The sequence below is a fragment of the Brachyhypopomus gauderio genome, chromosome 4, assembly GCF_052324685.1.
Source record: "Brachyhypopomus gauderio isolate BG-103 chromosome 4, BGAUD_0.2, whole genome shotgun sequence".
In the NCBI taxonomy this organism is placed as follows: Eukaryota; Metazoa; Chordata; class Actinopteri; order Gymnotiformes; family Hypopomidae; genus Brachyhypopomus; species Brachyhypopomus gauderio.
Window position 1 is genome coordinate 4,336,648 of NC_135214.1, and position 24,419 is coordinate 4,361,066.

Consider the following 24,419-nt stretch of genomic DNA (forward strand, 5'->3'; position numbering starts at 1 on the left):
ATCTGCCATTTGCGCGTTAAATGTAAATATATGTATATATAGTATATAGCTATTTTATAATGGTTTAACATTGCTGTCCTTTAATTTAACAACGCCCTCTTGTGGGTGACAAGAGAAATTATTACAGAGAAGAAGAGCAAAGCGGAAAGCCAGAATAGTGTGGTATACACAAATGCGGACGAATTACACTGACGACACATGAAACAGAGAGACAGTGGGATAGTCAGTAAAAGATAGCTTTATTTAGTCTAGTGCACATCTGTGTTACATTAATATTCATTAATCTTTTAGAATACAAACTGGCTTTTCAAAATAAAAGCAAGGTCATTTTAAAGCTGTTTTGTTTTGTTTTGTTTAACATAATACCTTTAATAAATAACCTTTGTTTATATAAGAACAATTGATGATAAGAGTTAGACAAAACAATTTGAGATCTGTTTTTTAGAGGTCAGAGTGAAGAGGTGCAAACAGAGGCCACTGAAGGCAAACTTGGCTACCGCTTCCCTTGTAGAGGAGTCATTTGGGTAATTGAACAGTGGAATTCCAAAGCACAATCTTGAGGTGTTCAACATTACATAATACTGAATGCAGTTTTGGAAGATGTTACATTGTTTTAGTGCTCAATTACATGTAAATACACCAGATAAAATTTAAGCCAAAATTTTGAAGAGCCCTGGTGCCATTTAAATACTCATACCAACTCCATACATTTGCTGTTATCGCTTGATTATTGATTTACTTTGACCCAATTTTGGTGTTACACAGTTTGCAATTAGATGAAAACCTGAACACATAATGTACATTTTCTATGAGAAAAAAAAACATGTCCAATGCAAGCCAAACAGCCCAAAAAAATCTGTTTTTGTGTTGTTTGTGTGTGTGTGTGTGTGTGTGTTTAGCTTGGCAGTGCTGTTATCATTCTACTCTAACAGTATTTGACCCTATGTTTAATCTTCTAGACATGAACATTGCTCTGCTCAGCTAACCTAGTGCTCTTGTGACCCATGCTGACTCAGTGACACTCCAAGAGCCATGTAAGCTGAAACAGAAAGCTAATACCATGACTGAGCATTCATTATTCAGACTTGGACCCTTGCTCAGGTAAGTAGATCCTGAAGAGGACAGTTTAATTAGGAGACAGTCCATAAAAACAGGACACTGGGGGTGCCTCAAGGTTCCATTCTAGGCAAGTATTTAATTTATTCTGTTTACCAGGGAACTGGTGAAGTTCTCTCCAACACATAATGACCTTGTTTATGAAGTACATTAGTCCATTTGCTGAACGTGAGGCTCACAAGCAGAAGCACATGTGCAAACACACACACACACATACACACACACACACACACTAACGAGCAGGGCCACTTACCTTGTGCACATTACCTGGCCTTGCACCACTGTAATACAGACGTCTCACTCAGGGTTGGAGAGAAAAAAATATGGAATGAGAGGACAATAACATGGGGGGGGGGGGGGGGGGGGGGGGCTTTGGCCATATGCAGCCCTGCTGATCCCAGGTCAGTTGGAGAGGAACAAAGAGAACAGAGCAACAACGGGGAAAGACATGAGAGCGGTTGAAGAGGAGTGCGAGAAACACGAAGATTGTGTAGGTGGCATGATGAAAGGCAAGTGAACCACAAGGCAAATGAAGTTAATTTGAGACTGTTGGTGACCAAATCACTGCTCTGTATACACGAGTGGTGTGAAAATGGAATGCCATTTTGGTTACTGACTGATAAATCTAATGTCACTGTTCTCTTTAAGACCACAAATATTAACGACAGCAATCAGTCCTTCAGGAAGAAAATCTAGACCTGCAGACAGCAGAACAATTCTTCACATTCAGAATTTGTTTTCCCTTATAACTGACAAACTCACACACACATAAACACAGCTAAACACACTTACCTAAACAAAAAAGTCATACACTGGTCACACACATACTGACACTAATTAACAGACTTCATACTCATAGAAAAAGAAAATATATATGTAATGTTACATATTTTCATTTCTATATTTCTTTGTTAATGCGGAGAATGGACAACTAAATTCTAACACAATAACTCCTTTTGTGAGTGTTTTTTTTAAGCAGTTGACAGTATATGGCATGAAGTCTTCTGTGCAGCAATGCTAATAATAAGTGTTAAACATCGTGTTCCACAACATTATCCATGGTGAAGGTTAATGCTCCAGTGATCTTTAGCCATCTCAGGATTTCGTTGCTTATTCAGTGCTTGCTGCAGGATTGCTAGGGGTTTATTCATGGGCTCATGTGCCCTGTGTCACTTCTGGACATTTGTTTAGTAACAATGAACGGTGGTGCTTTCATCATCAACATCTAAACAAAAAGAGCATAGAAGACACAAGGGCTGTTCGATACTGAAACCGCAGCTTTTTGACTTGACCAACGTGGCCAACGATCTTTAGGTCAGTTCTTCATCGCATGTATCGTTATTGGCCAGTAGAGGGCAATATTGTAAGATAAGATAGGATGATACAAATTGCTGACTTTTTTTAACACCCTCACATCCCTTTTCCTTCTCTCCTTCTTCTTCTCTTCTCTTCTGACATTTCCAACCTGATCCTAGGCAGTCTGGATACTGCCCAGCCTGCAATGGGGCGATTACCACTGGCCGTCCTGTAAAGGGTTTTAAAGGGCTCAGGTGACACACTAACACTTCTAACTCACGTCCACTGAGCATCTTTACTGAGATGCGGGGCCACCTCCTGCTATTCAAGTTACTGGGACCGGAGGTGACAAACCACACCAGGTAACCTAAGAGAACCGGAGACAGGAGACCCCGTTACCGTCCATCATTTCCCTGAAGGAAACCTCCTAAAGGGATCAATAAAGTATAAATCAATCAATCAAATCTCCTGATGAGCATCGCTCCTCAATCAAACTCATCATGGGAGGAAGCAGCCTGAGGTCTCAGTGGACTGAGCATGTAAAACAGGAGTGTTTGCACCAGGTCTCGACGGGCTTTTGTTTTGACTACTCACACAGGTACTGAACCAATGGTTGATTGAGAGTCCATCCCCCTTGTGAATCTAACCAATGGTTGAGTGAGAGGGTCCCCTTGTGAATAACCAATGGTTGAGTGACAGTCCGTCCCCCTTGTGAATCTAACCAATGGTTGAGTGAGAGTCCGTCCCCCTTGCAAATCTAACCAATGGTTGAGTGAGTGTCCCCCTTGTGAATCTAAGTAGCACTTTCACCTCTTTTCTACTCAGCACTCTAAAAATGCTAATTGCCCACCAGAACGCAGCCTAACCCACAGCAACAGTGTGTAACTAACAGAGAGCAACAGGCCCCAGTCCCCGTGAGACACCGCGGGCGATGCTACACCAAGCTGAACTACCTTTCAATCTAACAGCAAGAATGTTACATCTTAGTTTTGTTCTTTTTCAGAAACTGTGGCATTTTTAGTAAAATATTTATCTTCTTCTTACACACAGAAAGCGACTATATGTATGTATTAATTATTCATTCTAAATTTCCCAATGGTACATAACTTGGTACATAAATCCAGATCTATACATTCACAGGCCTATTGTCTAAGCACTTGAATTTTTCACACTTCAGCTCAGCTGGCTCTATCTATTGCACTAATGAAGGGATGTCTAGCTTCATCCATCCATCCATCCATCCATCCATTTTCTAATTCATTCTGCGCGTCTTCAGGGAACTTCACATGTGGCTGGTAAAAGGGACCTGGGAAGGCGGGACCTGAAGAGGTGGGACTTGGGGAGGCGGGACTTTGGAGGTGGGTCTTTGGACGAGGGACTTGGGGGGACAGGGCCTGGGACGTCGGGACATGGTAAAGTAGGTCCTGAGGAGGCAGTATTCAGATGCGGCCATTGCCATGGCTACTGCCCCGCCTGGAGGTGAGACTCTGTGGCGTGTGGAGGTCAGAGGTCAAGGTCAGGCCACAAGCCTCACAAGCCAACACCAGCTGCCTCAGGGCGTCCAGAGCGTCTATTTTAGCAGTGCGTAGAAGGTCACACTGACCCTGAGGGTGTGAGGCAGAAAGAGAGAGGGGAAGAGATACAGAAAAATTAAGAAATTAGGATGGATGATGTTATATTCAACTTTGGAGAACATTAGTAGAATTCAGAGCATGGCGAGGGGAAAAAACAAAAGTGTCAATGCGTTAGTACAGACACTCTGAGGAAGTCTAGTGTGGGCGTGGAGGGAGTGTGAGGGTGGGGTAGTGTGAGGGTGGAGGGAGTGTGAGGGTGGGGTAGTGTGAGGGTGGGGTAGTGTGAGGGTGGGTGTAGTGTGAGGGTGGGGTAGTGTGAGGGTGGGGTAGTGTAAGGGTGGGTGTAGTGTGAGGGTGGGGTAGTGTGAGGGTGGAGGGAATGTGGGCGTGGAGGGAGTGTGAGGGTGGTGTAGTGTGAGGGGGAGGGAGTGTGAGGGTGGGGTAGTGTGAGGGTGGAGGGAGTGTGAGGGTGGGTGTAGTGTGAGGGTGGGGTAGTGTGAGGGTGGGGTAGTGTGAGGGTGGGGTAGTGTGAGGGTGGAGGGAGTGTGAGGGTGGGGTAGTGTGAGGGTGGGGTAGTGTGAGGGGGAGGGAGTGTGAGGGTGGGGTAGTGTGAGGGTGGGGTAGTGTGAGGGTGGGGTAGTGTGAGGGTGGGGCGAATGTGGGCGTGGAGGAAGTGTGAGGGTGGAGGGAGTGTGAGGGTGGAGGGAATGTGAGGGTGGGGTAGTGTGAGGGTGGAGGGAGTGTGAGGGTGGGTGTAGTGTGAGGGTGGAGGGAATGTGGGCGTGGAGGGAGTATGAGGGTGGGTGTAGTGTGAGAGTGGGGCGAATGTGGGCGTGGAGGAAGTATGAGGGTGGGGGTAGTGTGAGGGTGGAGGGAGTGTGGGCGTGGAGGGAGTGTGAGGGTGGAGGGAGTGTGAGGGTGGGTGTAGTGTGAGGGTGGGGTAGTGTGAGGGTGGGGTAGTGTGAGGGTGGAGGGAGTGTGAGGGTGGGGTAGTGTGAGGGTGGGGTAGTGTGAGGGTGGGGTAGTGTGAGGGTGGGGCGAATGTGGGCGTGGAGGAAGTGTGAGGGTGGAGGGAGTGTGAGGGTGGAGGGAATGTGAGGGTGGGGTAGTGTGAGGGTTGAGGGAGTGTGAGGGTGGGTGTAGTGTGAGGGTGGAGGGAATGTGGGCGTGGAGGGAGTATGAGGGTGGGTGTAGTGTGAGAGTGGGGCGAATGTGGGCGTGGAGGAAGTATGAGGGTGGGGTAGTGTGAGGGTGGAGGGAGTGTGGGCGTGGAGGGAGTGTGAGGGTGGAGGGAGTGTGAGGGTGGGTGTAGTGTGAGGGTGGAGGGAGTGTGAGGGTGGAGGGAGTGTGAGGGGGAGGGAGTGTGAGGGTGGGGTAGTGTGAGGGTGGGGCGAATGTGGGCGTGGAGGAAGTGTGATGGGGTAGAGTGAGGGTGGAGGGAGTGTGAGGGTGGGGTAGAGTGAGGGTGGAGGGAGTGTGATGGGGTAGAGTGAGGGTGGAGGGAGTGTGAGGGTGGGGTAGAGTGAGGGTGGAGGGAGTGTGATGGGGTAGAGTGAGGGTGGAGGGAGTGTGAGGGTGGGGTAGAGTGAGGGTGGAGGGAGTGTGATGGGGTAGAGTGAGGGTGGAGGGAGTGTGATGGGGTAGAGTGAGGGTGGAGGGAGTGTGAGGGTGGGGTAGAGTGAGGGTGGAGGGAGTGTGATGGGGTAGAGTGAGGGTGGAGGGAGTGTGAGGGTGGGGTAGAGTGAGGGTGGAGGGAGTGTGATGGGGTAGAGTGAGGGTGGAGGGAGTGTGAGGGTGGGGTAGAGTGAGGGTGAAGGGAGTGTGAGGGTGGGGTAGAGTGAGGGTGGAGGGAGTGTGAGGGTGGGGTAGAGTGAGGGTGGAGGGAGTGTGAGGGTGGGGTAGAGTGAGGGTGGAGGGAGTGTGATGGGGTAGAGTGAGGGTGGAGGGAGTGTGAGGGTGGGGTAGAGTGAGGGTGGAGGGAGTGTGAGGGTGGGGTAGAGTGAGGGTGGAGGGAGTGTGAGGGTGGGGTAGAGTGAGGGTGGAGGGAGTGTGATGGGGTAGAGTGAGGGTGGAGGGAGTGTGAGGGTGGGGTAGAGTGAGGGTGGAGGGAGTGTGAGGGTGGGGTAGAGTGAGGGTGGAGGGAGTGGGGTCTCCACCTTCAGTACAGTGATGTTCCAGGTGAAGCTCTCCACAGCCTTGCTCTGCTTACGCCCCTTCAGGTTCTCCTTCTCCCCCAGCTTTGGCAAATCCTCATGGAACACCATACCTGGTGAGGACAGAGGACAGAGGACATTAAACACACACACATACCTGGTGAGGACAGAGGACAGAGGACATTAAACACACACACATACCTGGTGAAGACAGAGGACATTAAACACACACACATACCTGGTGAAGACAGAGGACAGAGGACATTAAACACACACACATACCTGGTGAAGACAGAGGACAGAGGACATTAAACACACACACATACCTGGTGAGGACAGAGGACAGAGGACATTAAACACACACACATACCTGGTGAGGACAGAGGACAGAGGACATTAAACACACACACATACCTGGTGAAGACAGAGGACATTAAACATACACACATACCTGGTGAAAACAGAGGACAGAGGACATTAAACACACACACATACCTGGTGAAGACAGAGGACATTAAACACACACACATACCTGGTGAAGACAGAGGACATTAAACATACACACATACCTGATGAAGACAGAGGACAGAGGACATTAAACACACACACACACACCTGATGAGGACAGAGGACATTAAACACACACACATACCTGGTGAAGACAGAGGACAGAGGACATTAAACACACACACATGCCTGCACACACACACACACACACATTAATGCACAGACACACTCACACACACACACACATTCATGAACAAACACACACATTCATGCACAGACACAAACTTACACACACACACACACATACATTCATGAACAGACACACACTCACATACACATTCATGCACAGACACACACTCACAGACACATACATGCAGATATACACACACACATTCATGCACAGACATACACTCATACACACACATTCATGTACAGACACACACACACAGCGCCACCCCCGTCCGTGGTCTGCCTGTGTCCAAACGAACGTAGGAACCATGGGGGGTGGAATGATATGTGCTGGTGTGGTGAATGAGCTGAGACAGTGAGCAGGAACACGTGCACTGCTGCTGTGGGGTGGGGGGGGGGGGGGGGGGGATACCATCCAACCAGCTGCAAAAGCAGTTTCTGCCCATTCCAGCAGAATCACTCCATGAACTGTGTTTTCTAAGTATGAACAGCATGAAAGTGTTGATGTGTTTATGTACTGAGTGCATGAGTATATATAGTTCTACACTATCCTTCCTGATGTGTGTGTCTGTGCATGAATACGTGTGTGAATATATGTGTGTGTGTCTGTGTGTCTGTGTGCTCTGTTGTAAGTCTCCATCTGCTTATTCAGAAGTCTTTCTTGTAGCAGGCCTACCTTATCTAGCGACTTACATTTTTATCTCATATTTTTTATACAAGTGAGCAATTGAGGGTTAAGGGCCTTGCTCAGGGGCACCTCAGTCATGGCCTCAGGTCTGGGAATCGAACCCGGGACCCTCCGGTCACAAGACCAGTTCCCTAACCACCAGGCCATGACTGCCCCCAGCATTACCAATCACCATCCACCTCCAGTCACCCAGTCACCACCCAGAATGGTCAATCACCACTCAGCATGGCCAATCACCAAATACTTGATAATCCCAAAACATGGCTGTTAATTAAAGCATTAAGGCAACTTAATTAAGGCAACTGTTAATTAAATCCCATAGACTGTATCAGCCTGCAGTGTTGGACAGTGTGGATTATACCCCTGCACTATGAGGTCCAGTGTGATATCATTAGACCCACGTTCCTGGTCTCAACTCACCCTCCTTCAGCACCTGGGTGATCCTCTCCTGAACACCTTCCGCATTTTCTATCAGTTGTTTATTGGCTGAGATCATCTGAGGATGACACATACATGAAATCAGTAAAATTAGGGTCCGCATGAACAGACACACACTGTATATTTGTCCCATGGTCAGCAGAGACCCCGTCTGCCCTTTCCCACAGTGGAGATATTTATAACGTCCAGACCAACGACAGTTGGCCCAAGTCTGTCTATTTGCCTGCGTTCCTGCCCCCCCCCCCACCCCCCACCCAACCATCTCAGATGCTTCAGAAGATGCTGTGTCAACAGTCCAGCAGAGGAAGAGAGAAAGAGAGAGAGAGAGAGAGAGAGAGAGAGAGAGAGAGATATGATGATTTACATGATGATTTACCCTACATGATGATTTATTTATATGATGATTTACCCTCGCAGCGTTTCAGATGTCTAACGTCCAGGCCTACATGTTGGTCACAGTGAGCTAAATCCCGCACCTCCTGAGACCCGTATCAAAGTGAGATCACCGGGCCAAAAGAACAGAATCAAGACAAATACGCTCAAGACCAGGATGGCACTCTTGATGGAGAGAAGCCTTACTCATGCTGAGCTGAGCATTATCTGATGCAGAGAGCCGTCTACACACACACTCACACAGACACACTCACACACACACTCACACACACCCACTCACACACACACCCACTCACATGCGGTCCCACCATGGCAACCACCCGTACTACCTACATGCCTAATCCTCTCATTTACATTCATCTATTCACATTCATCTATTTGTGTCTTGTCTTGTTTGTGTTATCCCTACCATATAACCTAAAAACCAACCTGATAAACAGCTTTTCAGACAGTCCTATTATAATAATAAAATAATAATACATTTTAGTTAATGGCGCCTTTCTGACACTCAAGGTCGCCTTACACAGTCAAGGTATAAATATGACTATAGTAATAATAAATAATAAAACAACAAAAACAGAAAAACAGTATTCAACAATAATGCATAAAATTAAGGGTTATAGGCAGCTCTGAAAAAGTACGTTTGGAGACCCGACTTAAAATGCAAAAAGAAATGATGTGTATTATATGTATTTGGACTCTGAATATCTTAACTGCGTCAGTTATTGTGCAGGTGAGAATTTTAGTACTGGTGAATCAGGCCAAGCAGGAGGACTGAGAGGAGGTTACATGGAGGTTAAACGGAGGTTACACGAAGGTTACATGGAGGTTACATGGAGGTTACACCAGCGGCTCAACCTGCTCACGCACTAGAACTTGTGTGTGCGCCGTTCTACATATTCTGTTGTTTAGCACCTGGATGTTCCAGTCAACCTGACAAATTGCTCAGCGACCAGATGGGGCATCATAGCAGAACAGGTTCACTCACTCACTCACTCTTGGAGTGTGAAAGTCCTGCCAGACTGGGAGAAATGTGCCATGTTCATCTGTTCACTACTTTATTAATGATACATTTTCATGCAAATGCTTCCTACATTTTCTCTTTATGCAAATGAAAAATTCACTGAAGCACACTCCAGATGTCCAGACTCCTCCGTGGACAAACTAACGCTTGCCGTCAATCTCAAGATTGTGCTTGTGCGCATGCGTCTCCTGTATCTACAAAGCCTCCTGTGTCCTGTCACTTGCTCCCTTCTCTCAAAAGCCTCTAGAAACATCATGACTAAAAGCACCCCTTGGGACCAGTGTTTACATTAAAAAAGCTAGGGTCATCTTGCTTTTGTTAGTCATTTAAAGGATTTCTTGTACGTTTTAAGTCCATGTGCGTTGTTTACCGCGTCATAGGCGTTAAGCAGTTTGCGTGTGGTGTCGTTCAGGTTGCTGAGCGGCTCCAGGCAGGGGTAACCATCTTTCAGAATGAGAGCAGCCCCAGGGGGTCCATCAGGCCCCTGAAGTCTCGGCGCCAGGCTCTGGATGCACTGCTTCAGTTTGGCCACAGGGGGGAGCCCACACTGCTCTTTGAAAGCCACTGTCGCGCACTAGAGAAGGAGAAGCGAAAACAGAAGGTTATAACTGGCAACTTCAGAGTCACCACAAACCCACACGCAAAATGCTGCTGACCAAACACGAGCGAGAACAGCACCGCGTTAATGTTTTCACTGTGCTTGTGGCGAGCTTCGCACAAATGCTCACTCACTCAAATTTATGAGAGTTCTTTATCTCAGCACAAAGACACATGATAGCAGGTATTAGCATAATTATAATCAGACACTGAGCTGCTCTTTGTTATACAGAGAGATAAAGCTGCCCACTTTTATCAGACGTTTCAGTCTTGGTCATCTATCGGATTTTCAGATTTTATGATTCATCCTCTCCTCAGAGTGTGAAAAAACAGGGAAGCCAGTTTCCATTTTCCACATGGCAGAGTCGTACACCTACTGCCAATATTACCATAACTCACCTGAGAGTGTGTGTGTGTGTGTGTAATAAGTAGGGAATGTTCTGTGGGAATGTGTGGAATGTGTGGTATTTATAGATTTGGAGAGATACCCCCCCCCACCATTGTAATTCACCTGCTCTTTCACTACTCTCAGATGGCACTTCATACTGCAAATACACTACCACACACACACACACACAGATACACACATAACCACAGACAGATAGACAGAGACACACAGTAGACACACACACACACACACACACACACACACACACACTACTCTTATTTCAAGCACTCCACATCAGAAAAGCAACTTAGAGTACTTAGATCAAGGAAGATAAGCAAGTCTTGCTTGCTTAACCTTAAAGTGTTGGGGCCATTAGCAAAGTTATTTCAACTGATTATCAGATTTGGGAGATATTAAACCACATGCTTGGACTCTATTCCGTGAATAATCATAAGGACCTAAGACTTATAATGAGTTGATAACACAGTTATGATTAACTCTGGGTTAATATGCAGCTAAATAAGAGGTTCAGTATCTTCAGCATAAGAGGTTTACACATTTCAGGTCACATTTGACCTTTCTTCTTATGCAATGTGAAAATACAGCATGTAAACTGAATGATGTGTATGTGACACTAAAGCTGAGTGCAATCAGGAAATGTCCCACAGTTCTGCAAAGGTTTGAACTGTGAGAGTAACAGCACTAACCGTAACAGACTGTAACAGTAATCCCCTGTAACAGACTGTAACAGCAATCTCCTGCAACAGTTGATAACAGTAATCCCCTGTAACAGACTGTAACAGTAATCCCCTGTAACAGACTGTAACAGTAATTCCCTGTAACAGACTATAATAGTAGTCCCCTGTAACAGACTGTAATAGTAATCCCCTGTAACAGACTGTAACAGTAATCCCCTGTAACAGACTGTAACAGCAATCTCCTGCAACAGTCGATAACAGTAATCCCCTGTAACAGACTGTAACAGTAATCCCCTGTAACAGACTGTAACAGTAATTCCCTGTAACAGACTATAATAGTAATCCCCTGTAACAGACTGTAACAGCAATTCCCCTGCGGCCTCCGTCACACCTACCAGTGCATCCTCGCGCAGGTCAGTCACCTCTTTCAGGGGAACCCCCGCAGAACGGAAGGTGTCATCAAGCACTTTGATGCCAGTGTTGCGGAGGGTGACGTATTCTCGCCCCCGACGGACCCCTCTCCTCACGGACAGGCCACGCCTCTGGGCCTTGCCCCCTCCGCGGCGGTTTGTGATGGCCACGTGCACAAACAAGCTGGCGTAGGGTAAGGGGTCTCCCGCCAGGCCCAGCAGGGGCACGTTCCTGTAGCCAGGCTGAAGGCACTCGAATGCGACGCTGTACTGACCAATAAAGTCGTCGCCGATGTAGTCGTCATCCAGAACGACGAAGCGCAACAGAGCCAGCTCTGGCATGTTCACCTACGAAAGAGATCACACACACACATACACACACACAAACAAATATAGGTTAAATAATTAAGTCTAATACAATGCTAGAATGACAATAAGTCTCGTGCTCAGCTGAACCCAGCAGACCTGTCAACATCACGCTGAGCGTGACAGCAGGTTCTTCTGCTCTGGTCTCGTCAACTACGTGTGACACTGCAAAGCCAGAGTGAGCCAAACTCTAATGTGACTGCAATTACCAAGACCCATCTGGGGAGCTTCTTTACACCCACACCTTTATCTCTATACTCCTCTTCATTTAGAAGCAAAGCAGGATGTGTGTGTGTGTGTGTGTGTGTGTGTGTGTGTGTGTGTGTGTGTGTGTGTGTGTGTGTGTGTGTGTGTGTGTGTGTGTGTGTGTGTGTGTGTGTGTGCGCAGAAAGAGTGAAAGTGCCAGAAAGTGCACACACAACAGTAAAACGCATCATCTAATCATCCCACACACACACACACACACACACACACACACACACACACACACACACACACACACACACACACACACACACACACACACACACACAGACCAACCACAAACAGATGGAAAGAAAAGACAGACAAATACTATGAAGTACACACACACACACACAAACACACACACACGCAGGCAGGCATGCACACACACACACATATGCACGTGCACACACACACACACTCACACACACACACACACACACACACACAGCAACAAGAACCCACAGATGGTGAGACTGGTATCATTAGTAGTACAGGCCTCTCTATGATAAATGTGTTTAGTGAAAAAGGCCACCGCAAAATGCACAAAAATCATCTATCATGCTGCACCATGAGCAGCACACCGTCCCCTCCGTGTGTGCGTGCGTGCGTGCGTGTGTGTGTGTGTTACACTTTCTGCCTACCACTCACATGGCTTAAAAAATATGAGAAATTGGCCACTAATCATAAGGCCACACAATATAGTTCCACCAACAAGTGGAACAGGTTAAAGAGTGCAGTGTGTGTGTGTGTGTGTGTGTGTGTGTGTGTGTGTGTGTGTGTGTGTGTGTGTGTGTGTGTGCGTGTGCGTGTGCGTGTGTGCGTGTGTCCTCCAGTCATTTTAGACTGGCCTCCAGTCACCCAACTCCACAATTGAGCAGCCCAGACGTGCACGGAGATGAAGTCTTGAAACAAGACCAGACATCCTGTGAGGGACACCTACAGCGTCTGGACCAGGCTGGGTGAACTGTGCTGACGACAGGGAGATGCCTGTGCGTAGGTGTGTTCCGGCTACGCCAGCACACTCCCTTCCCCCGCTTCACTTCTCGCACGCACGGCGTGTACGTGTGAGCGTCCTCCTCCCACAGCGCCTCTAAATCATCAGCAGACGCAGACTGGCCTCATCCGACTCTCACAATTACAGCGGGTTAAATTAGGTCCTAAAAGAAAGGTCAGGTCTGTCCGGGGAAGGGGTGGAACCCATGGCCTTGTGTGAGGGGTGTGTGCCGAGGGACCTCCGGGTTTGAACGATCAGCGTTTGTGTCACCGGCACTACCGTCTGGCAGGCCGCTCCATTTTGATGCCGTCCTTCCCTAATTACAGACCTGAGAACAGCTGTACGGGGGTAGATCAGCCGCACCTGCACCACAGCACTGACTCTCTAATCACGGGGCTTGGCCATTAACCTCATTGTGGTTTTACTGCACAGGTGAGCAGAAACCTTAATTACAGCCACACACTCACACGCAAGAAACAGAAGAGCCCCACAGAGTTAATGACAACACAGAAGAAAGAAACACACCACAACATCCCATATTCAAGCCATAGTGGAACTGGACGTCAAAATTTAAACATTACATAATGGACCGAGTTTAAATGTTGCTAAAGGCAGGGTATAATTATTCCAGGCAGGTCATTTGTAACAGATGTCCACCCCAGATGTCCTAGTGTGCTATTTCTTAATCTTTGCTGTGTAAAAAATCATCGTATGTAAATCGGCTGCGTTCTGCCACGGCTTCTCCAACCACGTGGTCGGCGGAGCTTTGTGACATCGGACTCCCGCCAGACGGGGCTTCCCAGGTCTGATCTCCATGGAGATCTGCTGGAGAACTTGGAGCAGCCGCGTCCCTCAGCTGTTTATGCCAAGTTCTGGGCGAGCAATAATATTTTTGTTCTAGTCCCTCTTCAGGGTGACAGGGTCTCGTTTTACAGCGGTGCGCCGCGGACTGTTTTCGAGATTCCGTCAAGCGTTTCTTTAGCTGGGCTCGTGGATTTTGGCCTGATACACGCGACGTCTTGTTGACATCGCATAACGAGGATAAGTGACTGGCAAAACATGCAAACTTGTGCATCGTTAAGAGTAGCCATGGCTACAGTAACATCCTTAAGAGTAGCCATGGCTACAGTAATCACACTCACTATAACCAGCTGGTGTGTGCTCAACCCATCAGCTGTCTTCTAGACCAAGGCCTTCTAAGAAACACGAGAGCGTGTGGAGAGTCACACTTACAGATACACTCTGCCACCTCACATGTGCAGGGGGCAAAGGTTAAAGGAGAGGTGTCGTCATGGGGCGTCACAACCACAAGGCACCTCAACTGACACTGAAACTGTAGCCATGCAATCTCTTCTTTTCAAGTTCGCAAAACGCATGACTTTAATTATCTTTTGTATATTTTTAGATAGTTTTTACTTAAAACCAAAAGATATTTTAGTGACAAGTCTTTACTAATGAATATGTAAATGAGCATAATGAATACGGAAATGAGCTAATGTAAATGAGCTAATGGTAATGGCGTGTTTTGTCTCATAATGATATCAAGGCTGTCTGATTCCTCATTTGAAAAGTAAGTCAGTGTAAAATGTTATTAAGTGTGCGAGTCAGTGGAACAACTGGTATGTCATCTGGTTCGGTCGATATTTATTTAAATTTTACACTGGGAGAAAAGCTTGATGCTTTTCATCCACTCCAACAATCAGAATTAGAGAAAATAATTTCATCCTTAAATTGTACTACTTGCACACTAGATTCACTTCCCTCAAAGTTATTAAAAGAGGTATTACCAGTTGTAACTGAACCTCTTCTAACTATACTTAACTCATCCATTACAATAGGTCACATGCCCAAATCATGTAAATTAGCAGTTATTAAACCTCTGATCAAGAAACCAAATCTTGATCCGACTGTGCTATCTAATTATGGACCCATTTCGAACACATCATTTATATCCAAGATAATAGAAAAAGCTGTTGCCCAGCAATTATGCCTATATATTATGCCTGCATAGGAATCACATATTTGAAAAGTTCCAATCTGGTTTTAGGCCCCATCACAGTACTGAAACAGCATTAGTCAAAGTAACAAATGATCTCCTCCTTGCCTCAGATCAAGGCTATGTATCTCTGTTAGTACTTCTTGATCTTAGTGCAGCTTTCAACACAATAGATCATAGGATCTTGCTAAAACAGTTAGAACGCTGGTTTGGAGTCTCAGGCACAGCCCTTTTATGGTTTTACTTTTACTTAACTAATCGCTATCAGTTGTAGAGCTCAATAATATTCCATCCAAACATACAAAAGGGAAATATGGGGTCCCACAAGGCTCCATTTTGGGACCACTATTATTTACATTATATGTGCTACCATTGGGCACAGTTATAAACAAACATAGTGTCAATTTCCACTGCTATGCAGATGACACTCAACTTTACATATCAGCCAAATCTGATGACAAACTCAGTTTAGGAAAAATTGAGGCCTGTGTAAGAGATATTAAATGCTGGATGTCTCTAAACTTCCTCCAACTTAATGAGGACAAAACAGAAGTTCTCCTCCTGGGCCCTAAGGCCGCCAGACAAAAAATTGCAGATCTAATGTTTAATCTTGCAGACTATCCCATTACACCTGGCACAGTAGCCAAAAACCTAGGCGTCATACTCGACTCCGACCTATCATTTGATAAATACATAGATAATACTACTAGGATAGCTTTTCTACATCTCCGCAACATTGCCAAGTTAAGAAATGCATTATCACAGGATGATGCAGAAAAAATTGTGCATGCCTTTGTTAGCTCCAGATTAGACTACTGTAACTCACTACTGTCAGGATGCTCAAATAGGAATCTAAATAACTAGAACTAGAAAATTTCAGCATTTCAGACCAGTCCTATCAGCCCTGCATTGGCTCCCAGTTAAATTCCGTATTGATTTTAAAATTCTTTTATTGACTTATAAAGCACTGCACGGGCTTGCTCCTGATTACCTCCAGGAACTTATTTCCTATTATGAACCCCCACATCCACTAAGATCACAGGGAGCTGGCCTTTTATTAGTTCCAAAAATTAATAAGGTAACAGCAGGGGGAAGAGCCTTTTCTTGTAAGGCCCCCCAGCTTTGGAACAACCAACCATAAGGGTTTTATGGTAGACTGGGGTGCTGGTGCTGTCATCCTGTCACTGCTCGTGGTCACTCAAGTTTGTTGACAGTGCAGTGGATGGATGCCATTGTCTCAGAATGCTCCCAAGTCTATGTTACCTTCTGGTTCTGCCTTTTTAGCTAGGCTGTAATAATTTAATTTAATGCCGGAGTTGCAGCCACACTCCAGAAATGTTCATAATCTGTCCTGTATATGTCCTTATACAGAGCAAATTTTCCCTGTTTTATTTTCTCCACATGGCTGCCCGCCTACTCGAGGAACACTGATGAGGAGAGACAAGCCTTTTCCAGAGATCCATCCTGGGCCGGCCACCTCCTGCCTAACCGGATATGCCTACACCAAAATGGACATTATCCCTTACATCTTTTCCTTTTCTTTTTATTCTTTCTGTCTAAATTATTGTCGTTGGCATGGTGACCGGCGTTGGCCAGAGGAGGATGGGTTCTCCCCCTGAGTCTTGGTTCCTCTCAAGGTTTCTTCCTCATGCCCTTAGGGAGTTTTTCCTTGTCACTGTCGCCCTTGGCTTGCTCACTGGGGGCTTGGACTCGGCACTTGTAAAGCTGCTTTGTGACAACAACTGTTGTAAAAAGCGCTACATAAGTAAAATTTGATTGATTGATTGATTGAACCACAACATCTCTCACCTGAAACTCGAAGGTCTCGTCGAACAGGGGGTTGTCCTGGTTCTGAGCGGCGGTTCGGGTTCTCTGCTCTGCACAGTCCGCCGGCACCCCGTGCAGCTCCAGTACCACATACGGGTCGATGACCTCGCCCTTGGCCCCCGAGCCCTGCGGTTTGGGCAGGTTGTGGGCACTTATCACCTTCACCCTGAGGGTCTGTGGGGGCACTCCGGGCACGCAGCCCTGCGACTGGGCACTGAAGTAGGAGACCTCCTCCCGCATGACGGCCGGCCTGAGCACATAGCCGCAACCCCCATTCTGGGCAAAGCGCCCACGGCTCAGGTCCAGCATAGCGCCCGGCGTCTGGTGGTTGAGAGCCACCAGCTGCACGCCGCCTTTCCAGTAGCCCTGCGGGTTGGGGTTGCTGGAGTCTAGGCGGACCGAGCTGGGCCGCACCCGGGTCAGACGGCGCTTGGTGAAGTTCACCAGCTCCTCGGGGCTCTCGCTGGCCAGCCGACCTGCCTCGCCCTCTCCTAGAGAGCACACCGTCCAGCAGGGGGGCTCCGGGGGAAGAGGGGTCCCGGGCGTGGAGGGTGTGGAGGGGGGCGAGGGCTGCTGGGGCTGCTGGGAGTTGGGTCGGTGGGCGTAGAAACTGCGGCTGCTGATGCGAGCTACGGCGATGAGGTCTGAGAGCTCGCGCCGCAAACGGAGCCGTCTCGGCTGAGGGGGCGGGGGCACGACCAGGACCACGCCCAGATCCTCCTCTCCGGGGATGGTCATCCGACGGCCCGCCAGTGGACCTCCACCACCGATCTCCTCGTCTTCCTCGGACACCTCGCCCTCCGAGCCTTCCTCTTCCGGGGGCAACTTCTTGCCCATCAACAGCACTTTTCCCTTCAGCTGCTCGGGGGAGGGCAGTGTGGCACCACGGCCCACGGGACCGATGGGCGGAGCTTCGGGCTTGTACAGCTTGTCTCCAAACACCTTCTTCAGGTGTTGCGCCAGAGTGCCTTGCTGACTGGGCGAACATCTCTGGCACAGGTACAACAGCAGCGGGAACTCTGAGATGAGGAAGGAATACTTGTTAACCACTTCCAGGGCGGTGCGCATAGTGATGGGGCCGTGGTGGTGGTGGTGGTGGTGATGTGGGTGGTGGTGGTGATGTCTGCTGTCTGGCCCGTAGTCCACACCCAGGAGCGGCTCCCCGTCGGGTCCGTCGGTCACCCCCAGCTCCAAACACCGACACCCGGCCTGCAGAGCCCGCATTAGCCCCCCCAGATCAGCCCTGCCGTGCACCTGGTCGTCCAGCAGGTAGGAGCGGTAGGAGGAGCTGATGTAATACTGGCACATGGGCAAGCTCATGTCCTGGCACACGTGCTGGTGCTCGGGGTCGAACAGCTGGCACTCGGCCGACTGCAGGTAACGGCTGAAGCCGTCCAGGCCCAGGAGGCCGTTCTCTCGGCCGGCGGCGGAGGGCTCGAAGCGTCTGACGAGCTCCAGGCAGCCCTCGCTGGTGGCCAGGGGCAGTCCCTGCTCCGACTCCTGGAAGAGACGAAGGTCCTGAGCGTCCAGACACTCGCGGTCTTTTGACAGCTGCACTAACAGGAAGTAGACGTCAGGCCTGGTGCACAGCTCACAGTAAGCCTCCTGGAACTCTTCCAGCGTCACGTGGGATGTCAGCTTCTCCTTGCTGCGTTGGATCTCCTTAAAGCGCAGACGCACCTACACCGGGAAAGACGAGAGGGTCAGTGAGTTCGAAGCCCATCCACCGCCTTATAACAAATGCCGGCCACTTACTTTTATTAGAGGTTTATAAGTGGGCGACTGCAAAATGCGGCTCATCGGCGGACAGGCACAGTTGAGCTCTACCCGGTTAATGAGTGGTTGGGACCTGTTCTCAGCACCATTACATTACACTGACATCCCAGTGGCACGGCCATGCATACTGAACCTGTGTAAGTGTCCAGCTACACCCTCTAACTGACAAAATGTCTGCTACCGAGCACAAATCAAACAGGGACTAGAGAAGCAAAAGGCCATTTGAAACGTTTGCACTATTCCGTCTGAACCAGTATCTGTCTTATCGATCTATTTCTAAATTAAGCCTCTATAAAATCCCACAGCAAGTTTAATAACTAATTGACCCAGAAATATGGGCGTGCATGTAAACGCCAGACCACAGTAAGTCCTGCAGAAAGCTGTACAGACACAGCTGCACGACCAGCATTCCTGTCCCATCCTCCTCGTCCCTCCGCTCATGACACAAAGACGTAGAGACATGACTCTGCTTTTCTTTCTCCTGTCCAGACACTCTATCTGTCTCTCTCTCACACACTTTCCCCCTACCTTTCACTCTCCCCCTGCTCTCTCTCTCTCTCTCTCTCTCTCTCACACACACACACTCATAGTCTCTGCAGCTGCTAGATCCAACCCCCCACAGTAATTCTGCCACTACAAAGCTACAGGGTTTGTTCATAACTCAGGCTGAGGAGACCACAGCAAGAAAACAGAGTGGACTAGAGAGTACACCCCATACCCTGCACCCATGTGATCTATTTTGGTCTGAAGACCACCTGCTGCTGTCTTATTTCACTGCTTCCAATGCTAACATTTCTCTCTCACTTATTTAATCAGAAGCCTCTCTGCCAAAGCAACCTGGTGGGGTGCCAGGTTTTTTTGGACATTTTTACACACTATGGTTTACACACTATGGTTTACATTATGGTTTTACAATGTGTAAAAGCAGAGAAAACAAAGTTTCCACTGAGGATAAAATTTCTCCACTGTTCACCACAGTTTTGGTTAGCAGTGATAAAGGCCAGGCTGCTGATCGTCAGGGCGCAGACCGTCAGGGCGTGAAACATCAGGGTGTGACACGTCAGGGAGTGGAACGTCAGGGTGCGTGCTGTCAGGACGGGGACCATCAGGGCGGGGACCGTAAGGGCGGGGACTGTCAGGATGAGGACTGTAAGGGCGGAGACCGTCAGGATGAGGACTGTAAGGGCGGGGACCATCAGGATGAGGACTGTAAGGACGGGGACCATCAGGATGAGGACTGTAAGGGCAGGGACCATCAGGGCGGGGACCGTCAGGATGAGGACTGTAAGGGCGGGGACCATCAGGGCGGGGATTGTCAGAGTGCGGACTTTCAGGGTGGGGGCCGTCAGGGCGGGGACCATAAGGGCGGGTATCATCAGGACGGGGACCGTCAGAGTGCGCACTGTCAGGGTCGAGGCCGTCAGGGCGAGGACCGTCATAAGGTGAGCTCTCTACCCAGTTTCCTCACCTTTGCTTCCTTGATGCCGGGGCAGAGTCTGCAGATTGCAGCCACCGCCGTATCCTCCGACACGATGCCGTGCCCGTCCTCGTCCACCTGCGCAAACTCTGCAGCCAGCCAGTCCTTCCTCATCCTGCTCCCCACACTCCCCTCCACCACCCCTCCCTCTCCCCCAACGCCTCCACCCAGCGCCCCGGGATGGGACACCAGGTACCGCAGACCCGTCACCCAGATATTGGCCACGTCCGCCGACAGTGCCACCAGATCCAGCGACTGATACTCGTCCCCGTGGATAATGGAGAAGGCAGCCTCCTCCGCCAGCACATCCGATGGCCCGTTGTGGAGGAAGGTCTCGGTACTCTTGCCCGTGCGCACCTCCCTGATGGCGGAGATGTCCAGGCGTGCGCGTTCCGCGTCCTTCTTGGACGGTTCCCAGCGCAGGCAGGCCTGCTCGGGGTCCAGGGTGTAGAAGCGACAGTAGATGCGGGAGTTGGGCCGAACTTTCTTCAGCTCGCAGCCGCCCTGCATGAACGCCAAGCAGTCCGCGGCGCTGCTGACCTTCTTCTCGGAAGGCATGCTGCTGAAGGAGACGGTCTTCTTCCGCCCGCCGCTGACCTTGGCCACCGAGGGGTCCTGCAGGACAAAGACGATTACGTCAAGTTACCGTTTGGGAGGAAACGTCTTTACCAATAGGAGTTAAGGCCAAAAAGAAAATCGTAAATGTCGTAAATGAAAGCGTAAATGTGACGGCAGGGTGTCTGGCTATGTGACAGAACCTATTTGGAACATTTTTAAGTAACTTTGCAGAGGTACTTGGAATGTTGAAGGCCAAACAAAATAGGTGCGTCATAATTCTTTGAACTATGAAATACGTACATCTATAAAACAAATTTATATTGTACATCTGTCAACCTTTAAATTAGGGGTATAAGGTTCTGGCCATATTCCATTCCATTCGAGGGCTCAGTGAATTTCTTCTCAGGTATGTCATCTCAACCACGAGGAGCTAGTAACTTCCTCAGTGAGCCATAGGGACAACAAAGCTCGCATATCGAATGACCGGACCCACGCTTAATGTAACGGAAGTTTACAAATAATGATACGAACATTTACAGAATCAGCCAGTCTGTAATTATTAAAATGGGTTTATTTTTGTGTAGAACAAGAAGCAGGACACAGTCGAACAATCTGTTCCCCACATCACATTTCCAGCATAATCTAAAAATCAATCCAATCTCCTGTGATAATTAAGCACCTCCTCCCCTTCAGTGGCTTCAGCATTTTAAACCCATCTTAAAGCCCGACGGTACGGTAACGTCAGAGCCATCACTGGACGTTTTTAGGAAGCTGCCGGCCGTTATTGTGTTTCCAGCCATCCTTCTCCACACCGCCTGATCTCCGTACGTCGGACCAACCCGACTCCGCCTGTACCTGTGAATGTGCTGAGCAGACTGTACCGAACCCAGTCAGGATGTTTTTCTTCCTCGTGGCACTTTTGATAACGGCAAAGGAACGGGGATGGTAAATATAGGAACGGAAAGCTCAGCATCACCACCGCAGGCCGAATTTCGAAGACAATGAAAAACAAATTCGTGAAGGACCTTAAGGTGCGGGACTTCAGATCTGATCACTTCTGAATGAAACGTTAGCCATGCTTCAGTTACCACAGATTTCCTATAATTGAGGACACGGAGCTGCATCCGAAGGCACGACACAGCAGCGATGAAACGCCGATATGGATTTGAGGCTGATTTCATTTACCGCACCAGGCACGCTATCTGAACAAAACACTGCAGTAAGCAAACGATGACAGATTGAGGCCAGCGACCTGCGCCACCCTCCTCTGGGGAGTGGAGGTGAAGGACTCAGGCGTGTCAGGCGAAGGCCTGTCTCTGAAAAGGCAGCTCTCAGCACCAAACTATTTATATCCTCGTGCCCACAATTGAATCTTCAACCAAACTTGCAAAACAAACACATGATGTCACTTCAGCAGTCGCGATGGCCATTAAATCTGGGTTACTCCCTATGGCTCTTATTACCACTCTCACTGAGTGTCCAAAGTGACATAATTGGTGACAGGCCCTACGCGAGGTAGGAATCAACATACAATATTTATGCATGAGGTATGACTTGTGTCCTGTCAGTGCATGTGTGCTTGCGAATGCGTATAAATGATTAAATGTACCGTGAAGCCGATGGAACCCAGCATGTCCAAATCCTTGTCTAATCAAGAATACACACTGAGAAATGGACCGGGAGCGGGCCGATCCTTCCTGTAACACACGAGGCAGAGGCAGCAGAGTTCACGACAGCGCTCCACATCACACAGGTGAGATCTGCAGGCCCTCGTGCCGGCCGTGTCCAGGAACGAGGCCGTGGGACGGGCAGAAACCCAAGGTCCTCGCATCGCCGGCCGTCACAGTTTGCTGCCGCTGCTGACCAACGCCGTTTCTCTAAAACGTTCAGGTTCTCTGGAGCGAGCGCTCACATGATGAGCCAGCACTCGCCCGCTAACAGCGAATCCAGGTCAGAAGGCGCTCAGGCAGCGTGCAGCCCGGCAGGCGGAACAGCCCTGCAGCCGTGTCCTAGTGCGCCTCGGGGGCAGGGGTCGGAGGTACAACACCAAGGTGACAGGGGCAGTGAACATGAAAAAAGAGACAGCCGTGCCCCCGTAAAACGACTACCCATCGGCGTTTGGCGGGACACCTCGAGGACAAGTCCACAAAGGCTTTAATGCCCCACACTGGCCTACGAGGCTTAACTCTCCATAATCTCACTCCATGTTTTGTCCCTTTTTTCTAATGAGTTTTCGGTAGTTACTGAACTCCTCCCACCGAGCTGAGACTAAGTACCATGAGAAAATGATAAGAGCACAAGGAAGTGAGGCTGAGTATCGGCGCTCGAAGAACCAAGAGAAGCGGAGATGATAGCGGAGGATCAGGTTAACCGTCAGGAAATTACCGTGAAGGTTGGGCGAAGAAACACAAAGAAGTTCAATGGTAAAAGTGACATGAAAAGAGAGCTGAAAGATAACTGAGGAAAGAAGCTGCCTTGCTGATGAAATTAGCAGGACAACAGTAGGCGGGCAGAAGAATCTGTTCTCACCATAATATGAATGACAGTATAAGCTATGCACCGCTCGGTGAATGCGAGAGAGATAGCACAGCTACAGGGATGATGGAACAGCAATGCATGATGGGGTAAATATAGTTCCCATCTCCGGCCAATGGGAAGAGGAAGGGAGATCCAGAGAAGGCCAGAACAGGAAGTGGGTGGTCAGTTAGAGGGAGACTCGGAGATGTCTGGGAACTGAACAACAACAACAGGAGACATACAAGACGTTCCAGAAGAGCCCGGCCACAGCAGGGAGAATTCCGACCCAGGCGCTTAACTCCAGGCTGTCAGGAAAAGCCCAGGCCGTCCTGGAGTATTGCGGCTCAGTCACTGGCCATCTGTGGGCTGCCGTGCCAGGGCCTCTTGTCTGATTCCGAGTCCTCCCCGAGCCATTGGCAGGGCCGGCTAAAACCCCATTAACATGCATGTTCATACATCAATTTCCTTAGTGCTAGCATCTGCTACAAGCATGGGCAGGGGCAGGAGCAGAGGTAGGGGCAGGGGCAGGAGCAGAGGTAGGGGCAGGGGCAGGGGCAGGGGCAGGAGCAGAGGCAGGGCCAGGAGCAGGGGCAGGGGCAGGAGCAGAGGTAGGGGCAGGGGCAGGAGCAGAGGCAGGGCCAGGAGCAGGGGCAGGGGCAGGAGCAGAGGTAGGGGCAGGGGCAGGGGCAGGGGCAGGGGCAGGGGCAGGGGCAGGAGCAGGGGCAGGAGCAGGAGCAGAGGCAGGGGCAGGGGCAAACACTGAAGTAGATTTGAAAGTCAAAAGATCCCACTGTAGACTTTCTACACAAAAACTGATATCCAAACACTGCCTGTATGTCATGGTGGACTACGCTGACAGAAACAAAGGAAGAAGTCTAGTCTCCTGGATATTGGCAAGTGAGGGAGAGCTCCACTAGCACATGTTGTTGCTGGATAGACCGGTTTATGCTGGGCTTATTGTTTTTGGCACAACAATAAAAAGACATGTCGTAAGAGGCCATGGGGAGCTTGCTGAGAAAACTGACTTCATCCTATAGAAACTCCAATCAACAGCAGGCCCAGAAACTGAAAATAGCACAGAAATATTGGAACAAACTTAGACGTACGCATCAACTATTCCAAGTGAGCCTCGATTTTCCTTTTAAAAAAATTGTGCCATCACAGATAGCCACAAGACTGAACCAATACAAT

The 24,419-nt window shown here is 49.0% G+C and overlaps 1 protein-coding gene across 2 annotated transcripts in view; it reads right to left on the minus strand.

Moving 5' to 3' along the window:
- Positions 1-218: 218 nt before the first annotated feature.
- Positions 219-24,419, minus strand: part of plcl1 (phospholipase C like 1) — a 51,456-nt gene continuing 27,255 nt past the window's right edge. The window contains exons 1-8 of one of the 2 annotated variants that reach the window (XM_077001658.1): positions 22,321-22,359; positions 20,145-20,768; positions 16,883-18,580; positions 11,457-11,819; positions 9,749-9,952; positions 7,944-8,019; positions 6,143-6,252; positions 219-4,016 (exon numbers count right to left, since the gene is read on the minus strand). In XM_077001658.1, the coding sequence (XP_076857773.1) occupies positions 3,852-4,016; positions 6,143-6,252; positions 7,944-8,019; positions 9,749-9,952; positions 11,457-11,819; positions 16,883-18,580; positions 20,145-20,768; positions 22,321-22,344 (3,264 nt within the window). In that variant the 5' untranslated portion in view covers positions 22,345-22,359 and the 3' untranslated portion in view covers positions 219-3,851. Of the gene's footprint in view, positions 4,017-6,142; positions 6,253-7,943; positions 8,020-9,748; positions 9,953-11,456; positions 11,820-16,882; positions 18,581-20,144; positions 20,769-22,320; positions 22,360-24,419 lie in introns of those variants that run through there. The other variant, XM_077001657.1, reaches the window with a different exon arrangement.